A 17,262-nucleotide genomic window follows, 5' to 3' on the forward strand; every position below is an offset into this window, starting at 1 on the left:
ATTTATGCCAAAATTTCGTAAAAAAGAAGATAAGATACAGAAATTTAATATTTATTTACTTTATTTAAATTATATGGATAATTCTTCACTTTATTAATAATAAATAATTATAATGATAAAATTTAAATGTTAGATTTTACCTAAAGTAGTATAAGAGTTGTCTCCTCGCATGAAAGGAGTAGAACTGGGAGAAATTATTTTCTCTTCCTAGGAAAAAAGTTCTTCCTCTCCGCAATATAACTTCTGAAATCTCTGAATGCGAACACTGATGATTAAGTAGTTGACAAATTAATTAAATGGCAAACATGGAAAAAAAGAAAAAGAAAAAGTGGTTATTAAAATTAATTACTGAGACTGATAGCCATGTGCGTTGCGTTCGGTTACGAGTCTCGAGAGAACAAATAAAATTGTTACTTGTGCCTTGTGATGTTATATATATAAGATCCTTTTAGCCATTGTATAAGAACTGAAAAAAATGATTTAATGGTATTAAATTAAATTTACCAGTAACTTTATGCATAATATTTTATGTTTATTCTCAAAAAAAAAAAATCTCTTTTACTTAATAATATAGTACTAATAGATAATCTAAGAGAAGTCTAATGAAAAATAGTTAAAGAAAAACTTTGCAAATTTGGTATAAAAATGCCAGAGAGGTAATATTTAATAAAAATCACAAAGCACAAACTTATAAATCTCAATTTTGATCGAGCTTTAAAGTCTTGGATAAAATCGTAGAATACGCCAAGGTCACTTTTCACTAATTTGTATTCGTTGATGTTGATTTGTGTAATTGTCACTGTCCGGGAAACAAACTTCAAACAAGACGCCACCATGCTTTATCACACCACTTTAATGGAGCGCGTGGCATTTTATAATTCTTGGGCTAGGTGTAGCTATGTAATTAGAGAAATGTTTATGAACACATAATCCATGCAACCAAAATACAATAATGATTTAGCATACTACCAGAAGTTAATTGTTGCTTTAATCATGGTAATGCAAGGATTTATTTGTGATTTTTTTTTACAGTTAATAAATTATATTTCAACTCTTACTAATCATACTACCCTGGTTCAATTCTGTATTGTTTAATTGATAATAATGTTTTAGCCATTCTATTTTATGTATAATTACATTAGTCGTTTACTATAATAACATTAGTTAGTCCATGTCTAACAACAAAGTGATGGAACAAAAGCTTCAGCATCATCACTGAAAACAATGATAGCTCCATCTCCCACATATTAAAATCAAATACGCACCATGTACCCACAGAAAAGAACCTCTCGCTCAAATTTTTTATCTGAAAAATATTGTATATTTGTTATATAAAATGCTAATTCAACTCGAATAATAATAATAATAATAATAATAATAATAATAATAATAATAATAATTAGCTCAATTCAGGAATGGGATAGTCCATGAAAGTCATTAGCTATGTTGAACAGAGAGTATTTCTCTCTCTTTCTCAATTTTTAATACAATTCTTTTAACATGATTTAGAAATAGAAAATATATTTAAATTTCGAGATATATTTTTAGATGTATATAAATAAATAAAAAGTAAAAAAGGTGAAAAGTATAAATAATGAAATACAATGTAAAATCTTTCATTTTTAAATAATGGAAGTATATGGAACTGTTTTTTTCTTCTTCAATGAATTAACTATTTTAATTATTTAAAATCATTAAATACCTTTTGAACTTTTTAGATAATAAACATTCTCATACAATACTTTGTTATGAATAAGAAAGATGTTCTGAAACTAGTAATTAGAAAAATATAATACTATTCTTGAAGAGATTGAGAGTACAAGAGAAAATTCTAATACGTTTTAAATGCATTAACATTTTAAATTTTTAACAAGCCTTCTAATTTCTAAAATTAAGCGTGATTTGACTTTAAAGAATTTAGACAGGTGATGGAGAAGCATTTCCTAGGTGACCCATTCTAGAGTCTAGAGGACCCCCAATTTTGTGTGTATTCTTCGACCCAATAATAATCCATGGCGTAGCTTTCTCAATTGTGTGAAAATCCTGAATTTGGGAAGATGTGCCACAACACAATTCCATTTATGTGATAAGTGATAATTTCCAAATTGATATGTAATAATCCATGCCCTTGAGGACTTCAAGCATAGAAGGGGGTTGGATCGTGGATATATGGTCATCGGCAAAGTCTAAATTGGTGGGGGTTCCTAATACCCTATGGCGTAAACCTTCAAACTCCCAAAGATTTATTCTATGTATGTTTCAGTGAGTAAATCAATGAAATTAATTTTATAACACTAGTTTTAGTTAAAATTAATTTTGAAATGAAAAAAGATTTATGTTTAAATTTTTTTGATTTAAAATAAATTAATAAAAAATATTTTTTGGTATAGAAACTTTTCCTTTATATGTATTTTTTTTAAATATACTTACTTTTAAAAAAAATGTATATATCTTAACCGAGAAAAAAATGATACATATATTATGTAAAGAGATGAGAAGAAAAAATAATCATAAATGTGATGAATGATAGGATACAGAAAATTAAATTCAAAAACTGAAATATAAGAAAAATAAATCAGATTATTAGACAATTATTATATGCATATTATCAGCATATGAAAGCACGAGTATTTGCCATTTTTTTTTAAAAAAATTATACTTCATTTGTAATTGTATCCATGTGAATAAGGGGAAATGATGAGGGCTATGATGCGATATTTCGATAAACAGTAGTAAAACATAAGATTAAAAAAATAAAAAAATGGTTAAAAAATCAAGATTCAACGTGGAAGTAAATGTATGGGCGCGTAATCCCCACATTGATGATAAAAAAAAACAATAAAGTTGTCCCCAACAATGTCCATGCACACTCTGTCCACGTCCCCTGAATTAGAAATTCCTTTCTTAGTTGGAACGTTGAAGATTTAAGGGACATAAAGGAATTCCACTTTATCCTTTTTTTTCCCCAGCTCACGCACACACACGCGCACACCATTTGGCTTTTAAAACCAAAAACCACCAAATGGTGCCTTTGCCACTGCCGTTTCCTCCTTATTCCACACCACACCTTCAATATATGGAAGAAGCACTTTCTCCTTCTATCACCCACCTACTTTATCTCCTCCTTCTTTACCTATGAACCAATTAAACAACACACTTCATCACAAAACTTTCTTTATTCCATTTCTTCAAACTTAGTTTATATATATATATTAATCTATTTCTCTTGTGTCATGGGGGCTGGTGTTTCTTCATGTAATAAAGTTGAAAAAGAAGGAGGAGGGTCTATTTCTTCATCATCAAGAGATTCAAGACCCGGTCTTGGTGACATCCCAGAGAGTTGCATCTCCTCCTTGTTCATGAATCTTGATCCACCCGATATTTGCAAATTAGCAAGAGTGAATAGGGCCTTTCATCGAGCTTCCTCAGCTGATTTTGTATGGGAATCGAAGTTGCCCCCGAGCTACAAGTTTCTTGCTAATAAAGTTCTTGGTGAAGAAAATATTGCTACTATGACTAAGAAAGAGATTTATGCAAAACTTTGCCTACCCAATCGTTTTGACGGTGGCACCAAAGTAAGTTAATTGATTAATCTTATGCTGTGGATTGAATCCGTTATTAATTTAATTCTTAATGATTTTTTTTTATTTGTTGCATTCTTGTGATTGTTATAGGAAGTTTGGTTGGACAAATGTAGTGGGCAAGTTTGTTTGTTCATGTCATCCAAGTCCTTGAAGATTACAGGAATAGATGATAGAAGATACTGGAATTATATTCCAACTGAAGAATCCAGGTTAGGGATGAATAGGTATTTTAATTCGATGTTTCTATTGACTTGGCATTTGAAACTCTCTCTCTTCTGTTTGATCTTGTTTTTATGATGAAACATATTGAAAATTGAGGTTTTGAAATGTTTCTGGTCAAATCGTATGTCCTGACTTCCGGAACCATTTCAATTTGTCTGACTTTCCCTAGACTTGCTTGTGTTTACAGAAAATTATTAGCTCGTTGAAAAGTATTTATTTTCATATTTTTCTTGTTTAATTTAACGTAGAAATGTTGTTTAAATATATTGTGTCTTATTTTTGTTGACGGGACCATGATTTATAGAGGAGGTTAAAAAAAGTTCTTGAAGATTTTGATTAAAGAAAATAAAGAATATATAACAATAAAGTATTTATAATATTATATTAAAAATATAAAATTTCCTTGATATCTATCTTGTTAAAATAATTATGGGGAGGCATATTAAATCCTATCATAGATGAGTTAACGCCTTAATGGGGCTCGAATAGTTTATGTTCTAAGTTTAACTTTAGTGTTCTTATATACATAAAAAAATTCTCTTTACAAGTAACACCAGAACACTCACTATAAATAAGACTTTATTTTTACCGCCGAGGAAAATTAAAACATTATGTCATCAGTAGTAAAGGTCGTTTTTGAACAAATAAAAAACGAAGAATTTTTTTTAGGTGAAACTTTTTTATTAATAAAAACGAATACATTGTGGAACAATATATCACTTTAAGGGAAAATCCTAATTGAAACGCTTGGATTTTTATTTTTTTTTAAAAAACAATTTGTGATACAACAAGAAATGAGAAGAGCAATATGTATAAAATATAGTGATTTTAAAAAATAGTTGAATAAATGTAAGTGATATATATATATAATCAATAATAGTGTCAAGTTATTTTTAAAAGAATCCCTGAAAAAAAAAATCTACTTGTTTAATATTTAACAAAGGGAAAGTGTAATTTGACCTACGTATATTTCACAAAATTTAAATCCAAACACGTTGAATGCATTAAAATATCATTACATTATTGATGAAAAGTTATCTCAAAATAGTTATTATTTAATATAAAACGTGTTCGAGACATTTAACCAAAAAAAATAAAAAATTTATAAGAAACCAGAATACTTGTCGAGTTGAACAACTTCTGAGGAACCCATGCTGCTCATTAAATTACCTTTACTAAAAAAACTTCCATTATTAGTTGTCCAAATAATATCTTCCAGAAATTTCGTCGACGGAAGCTTTCACCTTATTTTTAAGTCCTCCTTTAAGATTGAAATTTTTTGAAGAGTGGGCGTTGATTTTAAAAGCTTATGGGCAATGCCATTGCCATATTCTGGCAGACAATTCTTTCGTGCTCAACCGTTAATATCTTATTGAAGTAAAGAAACAAGAGTACAAGCAATCTGCGTTAAGAAAAATGTAACCCAGTATTGCTGAAAAGGACTTCTGTTTAAGGGCAAGTGATGTTAAATAATATCTATTATGCCTAAAGCAGAGAAGCAAGGTCATATTCTATGTCATTGGCTGCATTGCTTGCAACAAAAGCTTCTTTGGACATTTATTTATTTATTGCCTGTAGTTGCTTTCCTTCACAAATTGATACTACAAAACTAGGGATATATGCGTGCTTTTATCATCATGCGCATTTTTCTTGGCATAAGAACCTCGCCTCATTATATTATGCTATTCTTATAAAGTTATTACTGTATTACTTTTGTTGGAATATATTCAATTTGTTTGTTGAAAGGTATAACTTTCCGTGATAAAAAAATATCACCTTTTTATGTGCTTAGGTTGTGACCCCATAAAAAATACCTTTATAAACATCCGCAATCTAATATGTGATCTTTTTAACCGTTAAATAGGGATTCCAACTCATAATTTCATGCCTTTTACAAATTAATTTGATTTGATTCTTTGTGATGAACATAGGAATACTTGTTTCGATCTTTAGAAAAATTGAAATATATAAGAATACATAAAGGAAAAAAAGATACTTCCATATATTATACAAATTTATGCACAAATTCTTACTATGCCTAATTAGAAATTAAAGTTATTGACAGAATAGCACATACAAACCTTTGTTACTGTGTCATCATTATCATGGAAATTAAATTGAAATTATGAAAATGGGAAAGGGTTAATGAAATATGTTTTTTTTTTATTACCATATGGTAATTATTTTGTACCTGCAGGTTCCAGAGTGTTGCATATCTTCAACAAATGTGGTGGGTTGAAGTGGTGGGGGAGCTAGAGTTTGAATTCCCTGTGGGGAGTTACAGCTTAATTTTCAGACTCCAATTGGGCAAGGCCTCAAAGAGATTGGGCCGGCGCGTGTGCAACGTTGATCAAGTGCATGGCTGGGATATCAAGCCCGTCCGATTCCAACTCTCCACATCCGACGGCCAGCTTTCACTCTCAGAGTGTTACTTGTGTGGGCCTGGGGAGTGGGTCTACTACCACGTTGGAGATTTCGTGGTCGAAAAGCCCAATGAGCCAATAAATATCAAGTTTTCGTTGGCCCAAATAGATTGCACTCACACTAAAGGTGGCCTCTGCGTAGATAGTGCCATCATTTGCCCAACGGAGTTCAAAGAAAGACTCAAACAAAGTTAGCTAATTGTTATAGTTTACACAGTTTAATAATTATACAATTGTGTAAAATAAAAAAAGAAAAAGAGGCATTGTTTTATTTTTTTTAACAGAATTTCGGTATTAGTAGAAAGTACTCAAGTAGCCCTCGGTTTTAGGTGGGTTTGAGTATTCTTTTGCAAATTACGTGTAGTAATGACGAATGTAAAATAATAATGCTAACTCGGGCAGTTATAGAGAGTTTATTGTTTTTGTTATAATATAACTTCTAAGAATTTAGTTATAATGCATCAATAGTATAAACATTTTTTCGACCGTTATTTAATCATAAATTGCCATGATAAGATTAGCTTTTGTTAATATTTTTTTAAGAGTGATGTTTAGTATGATTTGTAATTTGGTCAGATGAGCTGTGAACTTTAATTAACAAGAGATTGTGCCTTAAACTACATACTTTGAGAGTTGTATGTCTTGAAAACTAAATTGGGTACACTGTCTAGACATCATGAGATCTGAATTCTAATTGGATATACAAAATAATTTATTCTAAAAAAAATAAAATCATCAAATCACAGTTCAGGTGCTAAACATGATTGAATAATTGGGCCGCTAAAAAGCAATTTGGGGACGATGTGTTTTTCTTTTGTTACTTCTTTTCAAACATTCTACATGATGTTTGCCAACAAACTGGTGTGCAAGGTCCCTTGAGTTCAACCAAGTTAAAGTTTTTGACAAGAAGATTGAAGAGGGGGACTATTTTCATATGAACTTCTCCAAGCCATATACCAAATTCTGCAAGGATGATAAAGTGGCAGTCAAAAAAATTGAAGCAGAATGATATAAAGAAACTAATAGCTGAGACTTGAATACTTGATATGAGTGAGTGGCTACCTTGAGGCGCACTACTTTTCTAATGGCTAATAGCAAGCCTGGCATGAGACACTTCACATCTGTGATATCATGCTTGATAGAGTACACCTGCAGCAATTGATTTGATGATAAAAAAAATAAAAAAATAATGTTTACCCAGCAAAAAGATGGAACCAAATTAGTTGAATTCATAGAGGACATACCTCTCCTGGACCAGAGAAGTGAACTGTTGTACTAGAAGGAAGTCCTGGAAGGACCATGCTGTGTACACGAATTCCATCTCCTAGGACTTGACCCCTTGCCTTGTGTTACAAATCAAAGGAAAAATTTAGATATGTAACTCACTAAGCATATAAAACTAAAACACAATTGTATTTGCTTTTGTACGAATTGGTACTATAAGCTTATTAAAGGGTTTTCATCCTTACCAAGACATCTGTTGAAGGGTCTTCTCTGTTATAGATTTGACCCAAGTTGGAGAGATTGTTGGCAATTTGGTTTGCATCTGCTGATGGAAGATCCTGTTCACCAAGGCCAATTCAGTATATTGACTTCACATCTTTTAGATTTTCACCATGTTATCTTAATATCCCTTTTAACTGTTAATTATGTGATAAAAGGGAAGGCAGATAAAATGAGAGGTGGGAATCCATTCAGATATAATATATCTTGGTGCATTATAGTACTTTTCTTTTTACCAAGCATATATTTCCTTTTTATTATTCATTTGGTTCATGGAGCAAGCATCCTTAAATATTATATGATAGATCTTAAACAGAAGTGAAATGTATTTTGACACGAAGGTGGGATATCAGTCTCACACCATTCACATTTGCAGAATTGCAGTGGATCTATACATAGACAAGGACGAATCGAAATCTATGATATTTCATATACCCATTATTGAAAAACGTGAAAAGAAAGAGAAGTAGTCACATTATATATGGCGAAATTTACAAGGGAGAATTGTTAAAAGAAAAACATATATAAAACAGTCTTCAAATGCCTTATTTTCAACAAATTTTATAAAACAACCATTCTCGTTGTTTTTCCCCCACATATAGAAATGAAGATGCAAAAACATTGACAAAACAATAAACATAAAAAAAAAATCTTACATTTGCATTGGCCCTAGATTCCACAATTTCGACGTTGCTGTAATGGAAAGAAGCTGAAATCGCAGCTTGTTGCAATAATATTGATCCTATGGAAAGGGTTGGTGCAACCAAGACGCCCTGACATCAAAGTTAAATCATATGCCACAAAAAGAAAAAAAAATGGCTTAGTAGCAAGTTTAAAATTTAGACTAATTAAAATTACAATATTTTCTATTCAAATATGGACTATGAAGTGTGAAAATAACTAAACAGACAATAAAATAGAAAGGAGAACAGAAATATTGTCAAGTAAACATTGTATTGTTCTTATTTGTCTCACCCAGTGCTCACCATGCTGGCCTTCTCGCAGAATGCAGATAATGCAGCTACCGTGTCTAATTTGATTCGGGGCACGTAAACTATGCTTTTCATGCCAAATGCTGTTGCCTAATGAAGAATGAATTGATGATTAACAAACACTTCGCACATGTCAAAATACAAAGTCTAGAGTCACATTTATAACTTCAGAGGCTAGTCTTTAATCTAGTGTCCAACTATACTAGCTTACAGTCAAAGTTGTTTTCTTTTGCTAAGAAACATCTCTTTAAAAATAATAATCTATTTCTAAATATATGGACAAAAGATACACACTTTTCTAAACATAAATAATTTATATATGCTAAGGCCACATTCCTTCTAATTGAATTTCTAGCTAGCCAGAAATCAAACCTGTTTCACGTTGTCATATACAGAGGAAGGGTCAGTGAAATCCACTACAACTCCTGCTGCCTTGGACTGCAAATTGCCATTCAAAACGTTATTCAAGAAAACAGATTAAGAAGAGAAAAAAATACCAAGTTTGTTACCTGAGATATGGAGCCCAAAATCATAGTAAGGTCATTTATGATGGGTATTTCAAGGAGCTCTTCCATGCCACATATCTGAAAGAATTAAAAACAATCTAAAAATAGATTAAGGACAACATAAGAATTAAGTTGGTTTGGATAATGACACCAAAGGCAAAAAAAAACCTTTCCAATGTCTTCCCCGATATGACAAGTATCCACCGCTCCTGCTACCTCCATTCCTCTGGCCTTAGTCACTGCCACTACTGCTGCCTTTCCTATTTCCTTGGTTGCTCCATTAATCACTACCTGTTCCACAAAGGGTACGTTGCAATGCAAGCACTTTGTACTTTGATTTTGTGCATTGAATTAAAGAGTATTGCATTTCATTTCAGCTTATACCTTAATATTGTTTTGTGTAGGCTGTGCTGAGCAAGAAATTAAACGTTTCCTCCTGCTATTGGCATTCTTAGAATTCAACAAGTTGGTGGAATGAACCTGGCAGCTTAAGGAGGCCATGGCTACTCAAGCGTGAAGCCTCTCTGCCCAAAAGAAGATAAGAGTGTTTTGACTTTTGATAGATAAGGTGTGTGTGTGTGTACCGTGTAACATTAAAAATAAACGTAACACGTTTGATTATGTATGTTAATTAACGTTGATGTGTGTAAATATTAATATCTTTGTATCTCTATATAACCAATAGCTTATGCAAAATGTTTTTAAGAAAATCTCTATATAAATAATAAATATTTTCACTAAGAGCTAATAATAATAGCTATGAAAACAATATATCATTGTTTCAAGCTGGTAACAATTGTAATTAACAAATTAAGAATAAGTAAATTTAATACACATTATTAAGGTTGTCTTGTGTTTGGTTGTTATGATTCGTGATTTTGTTAAACAGGGTGGTTATTTTTCTTGGTCTCATACCTTGAGAGAAGGTAATCTGGTTGCTGATTATTTAACTAATTTTGTTCACTCCTTTAGATAGACATATGACAGTTTTGGACTCTGTCCCTGATTTTACTTCCTTTGTCGTTTTGCTTTTCCGCGAAACTTTTAGTTTTGTTCTGGGGCTTGCCCCCTTCCATTCAACAAAAAAAAAAAAATAGGTTGTCATGTGTTGCTTTACTTCCCCCCCCCAACACTCACAGAATTAATATTTAACAACGAATAATTATTTAATTAATTAGTTCATTAAGTAATTTTTAATAAATTATTAAAAAATCTTAAAATGGAAAAAGAATTCCACCCCCAAAAGATTACTTCACATGCCTTATTGAAGAGTGTTGGGTTTAAGATGGAGTTTGAGACCTTTGTTAAGGTTTTGGGCAGCCGCCAGAGGGAGAGGGAGCCACTAACGACGAGCAGGAGGTGGGAGGTGCAGAGGCACTCTGACGAATTTAGAATCCTAAGTTAGGGGAATAATTTATTTAAAAATAAAAATTAATAATTAATTAATATTATGAAAGAGATAAAAATTAGTAGTAAGTGATTAAATACAAAAAATTAGGGGAAGGGGCAAAATTTACTCGCTCAACATATTAATATGTAATTTTTTAAAATGCACCCCTTCAATATAAATTTATAATGTGAATTTGCCACCGCGATATGACACAACTTAAAGAAACTTTTATATCAACAAAAATCTAACACATCGTTCTTAGGTTCTAAGCATTAACTTTGTCGATATTGTTGAACCTATCTTTAAAGATCGGAAACCTCTTTTTCTTCTCAAATAGAATGTTGTACACCTTCTCATGCTCCACAAGCCTTGAGTTTTTTGAGTTCAATTGAATATTATAAATGGCATTTGAAATGTTAAATAAAAGTTTTTTAAAACAATTAAATAAAAGTTAATAAGCTTAAATTTTAAGACTGTATTATGTTAAATAACGTAAGTGGAATGCTAGATCCTGTTAAAAAATAAAACGATGAGTACTAGTAATACACTTTTTTTTTATCTAATATATGCTCTATTATTATCTAACAACAAAATCAGAAATCAGTTTTAAATGAGAGAAGTGAGATCCAATAAATTGTTAAAAAAATGTGTTGATAACGTTTTTCAATAATGTAACATTTGTTATATATGTTATCATTTTGTTACATAAAAAGTTTTTAAAATTAAAAAAGAACATAAAGATGGAAATTGAAGCTCCTTGTATTAGTAATATAAATAAATTAGTAAGTATTTAAAGTAAAAATGAGTAACTTTAGAAGAAGAAAAAAAAGATAAAAAGTAATTTAAGAATATCCTTTTTTGAAACAGTAATTTAAAAATAGGTTAAAATATGTTTTTTTCTTCTGTAAATATATTAAAGTTCAATTTTAATTTTGAAAAAAAATTATCCTTATAAAATTTTATAATTTTTTTATTTGGAAATAGATTCGATTATGTTCAAATTTATATGATATTTTTTCATTTTAAAATTTAAATATGATTTATGTGGTTGAAATCCACCACAAATTGAAGAAAAAAAAATACAAGAATACAATTTGTGACCCTTGCATAAAATAAATAAATAAATAAAATACAAGAATTAGATTCAAAAACCCAATCAGCTAAATAAAAAAAATGAACGAATCAAACCCTTCTCCACCAGAACACGGGGTTAAAGTGTTCAATAAATCTTGAAGCGATTTTTGGCAACATGGAGGCGATAGCAGATCTGGCCAGTGGTGTGTGCGCCGTAGAGGTTGGATCTGGGTGCCAGAGGTGGTGTTGGAGGTGTGGGAGAAGAAGATGGAGAAAAAGAACGAAAAAATGAAACTACATGTGTTCACTTTCTACGTAATCATTCAATTTTAGTTCCAAACCAAAAAAAGACACAATAGAAGTTTGCTGTGACGAAAAATAGACAAAACAATTGACAAGAATTAAAACTAAACTTTGATATATTTACCAGGAAAAAAAATATATTTTAACCTTACCAATATTAATAATTAAGATTGGAGACAAGTGATTTTACCAAGTAATTGAACCAATTCGGTTAGTTGGTTCAGTTTCTAAAATTAATATTTACCACAGTGCACGAGTTGCATTGCTAGACTGTCGTCGAGTCGCTCTGCTAGTTAGTTACAGATGGTGTCCCATCGCACAATGGTGTTATTGAAGTTATTCTTCGTTCGTTAACTAATCAAATTCCATAACCTAGTCCAGACCACGTGCACGGGTTTGAAACTACACTACTCTTTAGTAATTTGTCTTGATCGAATTTAAGAAATCTTAATTGTTCTAGCTTGTGTGTTCTTGTCAACACGTTCGACAAGCGCTGCTTCGGTGAAAATGCATCAGCCTCCACCCAGAAACACCGTTCAATGGGTATGCTCTTTTTTTTTTTTTTTTATGTCGTCATGTCACATCACACGTGCAATATCTTAGATGCATAAATTTTGCTTATCTTTCCGGTAATGTAAATGTTCATGTTAGTCTCTAGTAACTAGTAATTCATCCACCGAAACCCTCATTTCATATTTCCATTCACCGTTTCAACGAAACTCTCTTTTATTTTCGTTTGATCAAAATGGAAACGAGGGTTTATTTGTAGAGCTGCATGTGTTAATGATCCCTAAGCTTTATTTTAGGTATTTTCGTTTGATTGTTTGTACGATGGAAATGAGGGTTTATTCCCCAAGCTTTTGCCTCTTAATTTTCTTAATTTATCTTCGTTTGATATCATATATGTTTATACGATGGAAATGAGGGTTTAATTTATTGAATTTGTAGAGTAGGTGTGTTAATCCCCAAGCGCGCTTTGTCTTTTATTATCGTTTGATATTCCGATGCGATGGCATGAAAGAGGGTAAACTTGCTTAGATCGATGTTTAGGGTTTTTTCCACTGTGTGTATTTTGGGGAGCTTTGCTGGCGTCAAGCATGTTGAGTTTCTGAAGAACAGAAGCCAGGTTCCTCTTCCTCGAAGCACACGCCATTTGGTTTTGTTATTTTTTTTAAAAAGAAAAAGGGAAAGAGGGTGCATAAGTAAGTATGAGGGGGGAGAATTCATTATTTTTTTTCCAATTTGGATTCTTATTTTAATTTTAGCAGATCCCACAATAATTTCATATTTTTATGCTTTTATTTAAATTTATTTTATTATAAATTAAAATAATAATTCACATAAATATTAAGTTTGAAGCAATAAATTAGGTCTCATACGTTACTCTGTATTTTCTTTATTTTAACTTAAAATTTAAATTAATTTGTATCATATTTGAACTGACTGTTATGGCGATTGACACGTATGCAATATCTTGATGAGAACAAGAGGCTCATTAATTCTGTTATTACAGGAAAACATAACGTTGAGGAATCTGCACGAATGTGCCGAGTAAGTGATTACATATTAGTTTTAGAAATCAAATCCTCATAATTGAATTAGACTTCACGTTGATTTTTACACCTTTATATATATATATATATATATATTATGGATAAATAGTCACTTTTATCTTTAAATGTATAATTCATTGATAAATAAGTCATTGAAGGATAAAAAAATAAAATTTAATTCCTGAAAATATAAAAAGTACAATAAATGCATTCGACCATTAATTTCTGTTCGTTACTATTAATAAAATAAATTACATGACAAAAAAGGATACATTTGTTACTAAAATGATTAGTAGGGTGACCATGTTTAATTGCCAACATAAAGATATATTGTCATATAATATTTTCTTAGACTTCTTGTCTTCACACTCTATGGGAATAAGAATAGGATAAATAATCAATTTTTTCTCACTAACAAATATGTCCTTAGAAAATGTAAATTTAAAATTTAGTTTTCGAAAGTATAAAAAGTGCAACAAATATATCTGACCGTTAACTTTCTTCCATCACCATTAATAAAATAACCAAGATTTGAAGAAATGAAATATAAGATATATTTATTTTTTATTTATAATAGATTGTGACTAATTATTATAATTTTAAAAAAAATTGAAATGATTGATACACAATTACAATGTTTATTTTGGTAAACTGGTATAATGTTTACAGTTACAAATTATGATTGATAATCAATATTATCGTTATTATTATGTTTGTTTTAAATTATGTTTGTCGATATATTTTTATAAGTGATTATTATAATGTTATGCTTGTAATGATAAAAAATGACAAAAAATTATCCTAAAATTATATTTTACCCTTAAATGAAATAAAATTTCAGATTTAACAAATTAGTCTAATAGAAACATACTGATATTTAGGTCCAATAAAAAATTAATGATATTTTCATCCAATAATGATAATTTATTAATATTTTGGTCCAACGGAACGTATTGACATTTAGGTCCAAAACAAATTAATGACATCCTCCTCCAATAAAAAAATATTGATATTTTTGTCTAAAAAAGAATTATTAACGTTTGCGTCAAAAAATGATATCTTACTAATATTTTACATGATATCTTACTAATATTTTCCTCCAATCTAATTAGTGTGATGACATTGATAATTATTTTAGTGACAAATTTGTCTTTCTTTATCACAAGCTATTTTATTAACGGTGAGAAAAAAAAAATTATCATTCAGATATATTTGTCACATTTTTTATATTTTTGTATTTTAGAAATATATTTATTAACAAATTAGACATTCAAAGACAAATATGACGATTTATCGTTGTTTCATTTGTTGAGACTTAGATTACTCAAAAAAAATTGTCTTTCTTTTTCTTTTTTATTCGTTGTCGAATCCTCTAGAACCATAAGATACAGAGAGGAAAATCAATTGCTCATAATTAGATTTGTTGTCTAGGCTTTGACTTCACATTGGTTTTTACCCCTTCCTTTCTTCAGATTTTCATTTTGTTTCATTTGTTCAGTCTTAGATTACTTCAAAAAATTCTCTTTCTTTCTCTTTTTTATTCTTTGTTGAATCTCGTAGGGTTTAACTTCACAATAATTTTTACTCCTTCCTTTCTTGAGATTTTCTTTTTGTTTCATTTGTTCAGTTTTAGATTACTTCCAAAGATTCTCTTTCTTTTGTTTTATTCGTTGTCAAATCCTCAAGAGCTGCAAGATAGAGAGAGAAAATCAATTCCTCACAACTGAATTTATTTTCTCTCTTCAAATTTTCTTTTTGTTTCATTTATTCAGTCTCAAGTTACATAAAAAATTCTCTTTCTTTCTCTTTTTTATTCGTCATCGAATCCTCTAGAATTGCAAGATACAAAGAGAGAAAATTAATTCCTCATAACTGAATTTGTTTTCTCTCTAAGTTTTGACTTCACATTAATTTTTACCCATTCCTTTCTTCGTGTTTTCTTTTATTTTATTTGTTCAGTCAGTCTCAGATTACTTGAAAAAAATTCTCTCACACCCACTCATACATCCATATTCTGCTGCAAAGATTGACGCTCTCGACTTTTATATGCTCATTTTCTTATTACAAGAAAAATAAAATTTGGGATAACATACTTTATAGGAAATTTATAGGAAAAAAATTGTGATTATTCAAGGGGATTTGAAGAAGATGGTCAGAAAATAGGTTTAGACTTTAATTCAACCCTACAAAATCAGTTTATAAGGTGAGAATTGCTCCCCACTTATATAATTTATCTCGGGACTATCTTTATTTGATGTGAGACTTTAACATGCCTAATTTTTTCTCAAAGCTACCAGCTATGTGAGACTTTTTCCTCATGACTATTCGCTATGTGAAACTTTCAACACATCCCTCTATCTAGGTGTGATCACACCTCCCCTCACGCTCAATGCTACCTATCTAGAGTGTGACAAACATAAGAATCCATTTAGGATAGACGATGATACCATGTCAAAAAATGGGTTTGGACTTTAACTCAACCCTACAAAACTGATTGTTGGGTTGTCATGAGAAAAATGGAGTATGTTGAAGTCTCGCATCGAATAAAGACAATGTCGAAATAAATTATATAAGTGGGGAATAATCCTCACCTTTATATAAGTGGGGGAATAATCCTCACCACTTTCTGAGCCAACTTGATTACACCATCACGACCAAAAGTTGTTTTATAAAAACAAAGAGAGAGATTCTAAGGTGTTTCTTGACATCGTAGGGGTCAAAGACAAATCCAAGTTGATGTTTGTGGATGACTCTATTAGTCAAGAGAAAAGGTACTTAGAAATGAGGATGAACGCAAAGATGGAAAGAACTACCAAATATATATCAGAAATTAGCTTGGAAGTAGATAGGCTTGCTGGGCAGGTACCATTTTTTTTCCTAAGGTGGGGTTGTTTTAATAAATAATTTAGTAGTTTAGTTGGGCGGTAACTGATTAGTGATTGGATTTGGTTAGGTGTCTGCTCTTGAATCAATACTTAGTAAAGGTGGGAAGGTTTCAGAAATGAATGTGCTTAATTTGATCGATTTGTTGATTAATCAACTGCTTAAATTGGATAGCATAATGGTTGATGAAGATGTTAAAATGAAAAGGGAAATGCAGGTAAATTTTTTGCACATATATTCCTGTGTATCTTGTTTTTCACTAGCGCCTTAGGTTTCTCTCAAATTGATTTTGTTGGTTATTTATTTTGAAGGTTAAAGAGTTCAAGCGTATGTTGAAACTCAGGATATGTTAAAAATTAAGAATTCGATGGCTAGTACTAATGAGGATTATGCACCAAGAAAGCCTCAACACAAGCATTCAAATAGGAAAAGGCTGGCACCAATTCAAGAGCAACCACAAAGTGTGTCAAATGGGCATCATAAATTAGCACCAAATCAGGAGCAACAACAACATAAATCCTTAAGGCATTCTACTTCAAAAGTAGTAGTTACCACAAAATGGGAGACATTTGATCTTTACCACCATTATTTCCGGACACTTCCACCACACCCACATCTAGCTCAGTGACCAATAATTTAGATCATCCTAATCACAAGTTCAATTGGGAATTCTTCGACTAAATAACATACCATGTGTTCCTAGTTTTGTGGATGTGATTGAGGTATGTCTTATGCTGGGAGTGCTATATGTTGTATACATTCTTTTATGTATTTAGATTTATTTATCCCTTTTTATTTATTATTTACTTCACCATAAATTTAACGGGTT

General features: G+C 30.7%; 3 protein-coding genes across 4 annotated transcripts; 2 read left to right on the forward strand and 1 right to left on the reverse strand.

Annotated features, from left to right (window-relative positions):
- The first annotated feature begins 2,881 nt into the window (after positions 1-2,881).
- Positions 2,882-6,720, forward strand: LOC114369152 (F-box protein PP2-A13-like). Of its 2 annotated transcripts, none has more exons than XM_028326338.1 (3): positions 2,882-3,575; positions 3,675-3,808; positions 6,004-6,720. In XM_028326338.1, exons 1-3 carry the CDS (start codon positions 3,234-3,236, stop codon positions 6,422-6,424), a joined length of 897 nt encoding a protein of 298 aa, XP_028182139.1. In that variant the 5' UTR covers positions 2,882-3,233; the 3' UTR covers positions 6,425-6,720. The 2 variants fall into 2 exon arrangements, with proteins under 2 accessions (XP_028182139.1, XP_028182140.1); XM_028326339.1 differs by having other exon boundaries at positions 2,883-3,575; positions 3,675-3,793.
- A 73-nt stretch (positions 6,721-6,793) lies between these two features.
- Positions 6,794-9,802, reverse strand: LOC114369150 (dihydrodipicolinate reductase-like protein CRR1, chloroplastic). The gene is made up of 10 exons (XM_028326337.1): positions 9,615-9,802; positions 9,399-9,521; positions 9,234-9,308; positions 9,097-9,162; positions 8,719-8,814; positions 8,389-8,505; positions 7,699-7,791; positions 7,474-7,572; positions 7,292-7,378; positions 6,794-7,192 (listed from the first exon to the last, which is right to left on the reverse strand). The coding sequence occupies exons 1-10, from the start codon at positions 9,729-9,731 to the stop codon at positions 7,160-7,162; spliced, it is 906 nt and encodes a 301-aa protein (XP_028182138.1). The 5' UTR covers positions 9,732-9,802; the 3' UTR covers positions 6,794-7,159.
- A 6,529-nt stretch (positions 9,803-16,331) lies between these two features.
- On the forward strand, positions 16,332-17,061 carry LOC114370803 (BAG family molecular chaperone regulator 1-like). Its single transcript, XM_028328193.1, has 3 exons — positions 16,332-16,408; positions 16,587-16,654; positions 16,748-17,061. The coding sequence occupies exons 1-3, from the start codon at positions 16,332-16,334 to the stop codon at positions 17,059-17,061; spliced, it is 459 nt and encodes a 152-aa protein (XP_028183994.1).
- The last annotated feature ends 201 nt before the right edge of the window (positions 17,062-17,262 follow it).

Source organism: Glycine soja, chromosome 10, assembly GCF_004193775.1.
Source record: "Glycine soja cultivar W05 chromosome 10, ASM419377v2, whole genome shotgun sequence".
Lineage (NCBI taxonomy): Eukaryota > Viridiplantae > Streptophyta > Magnoliopsida > Fabales > Fabaceae > Glycine > Glycine soja.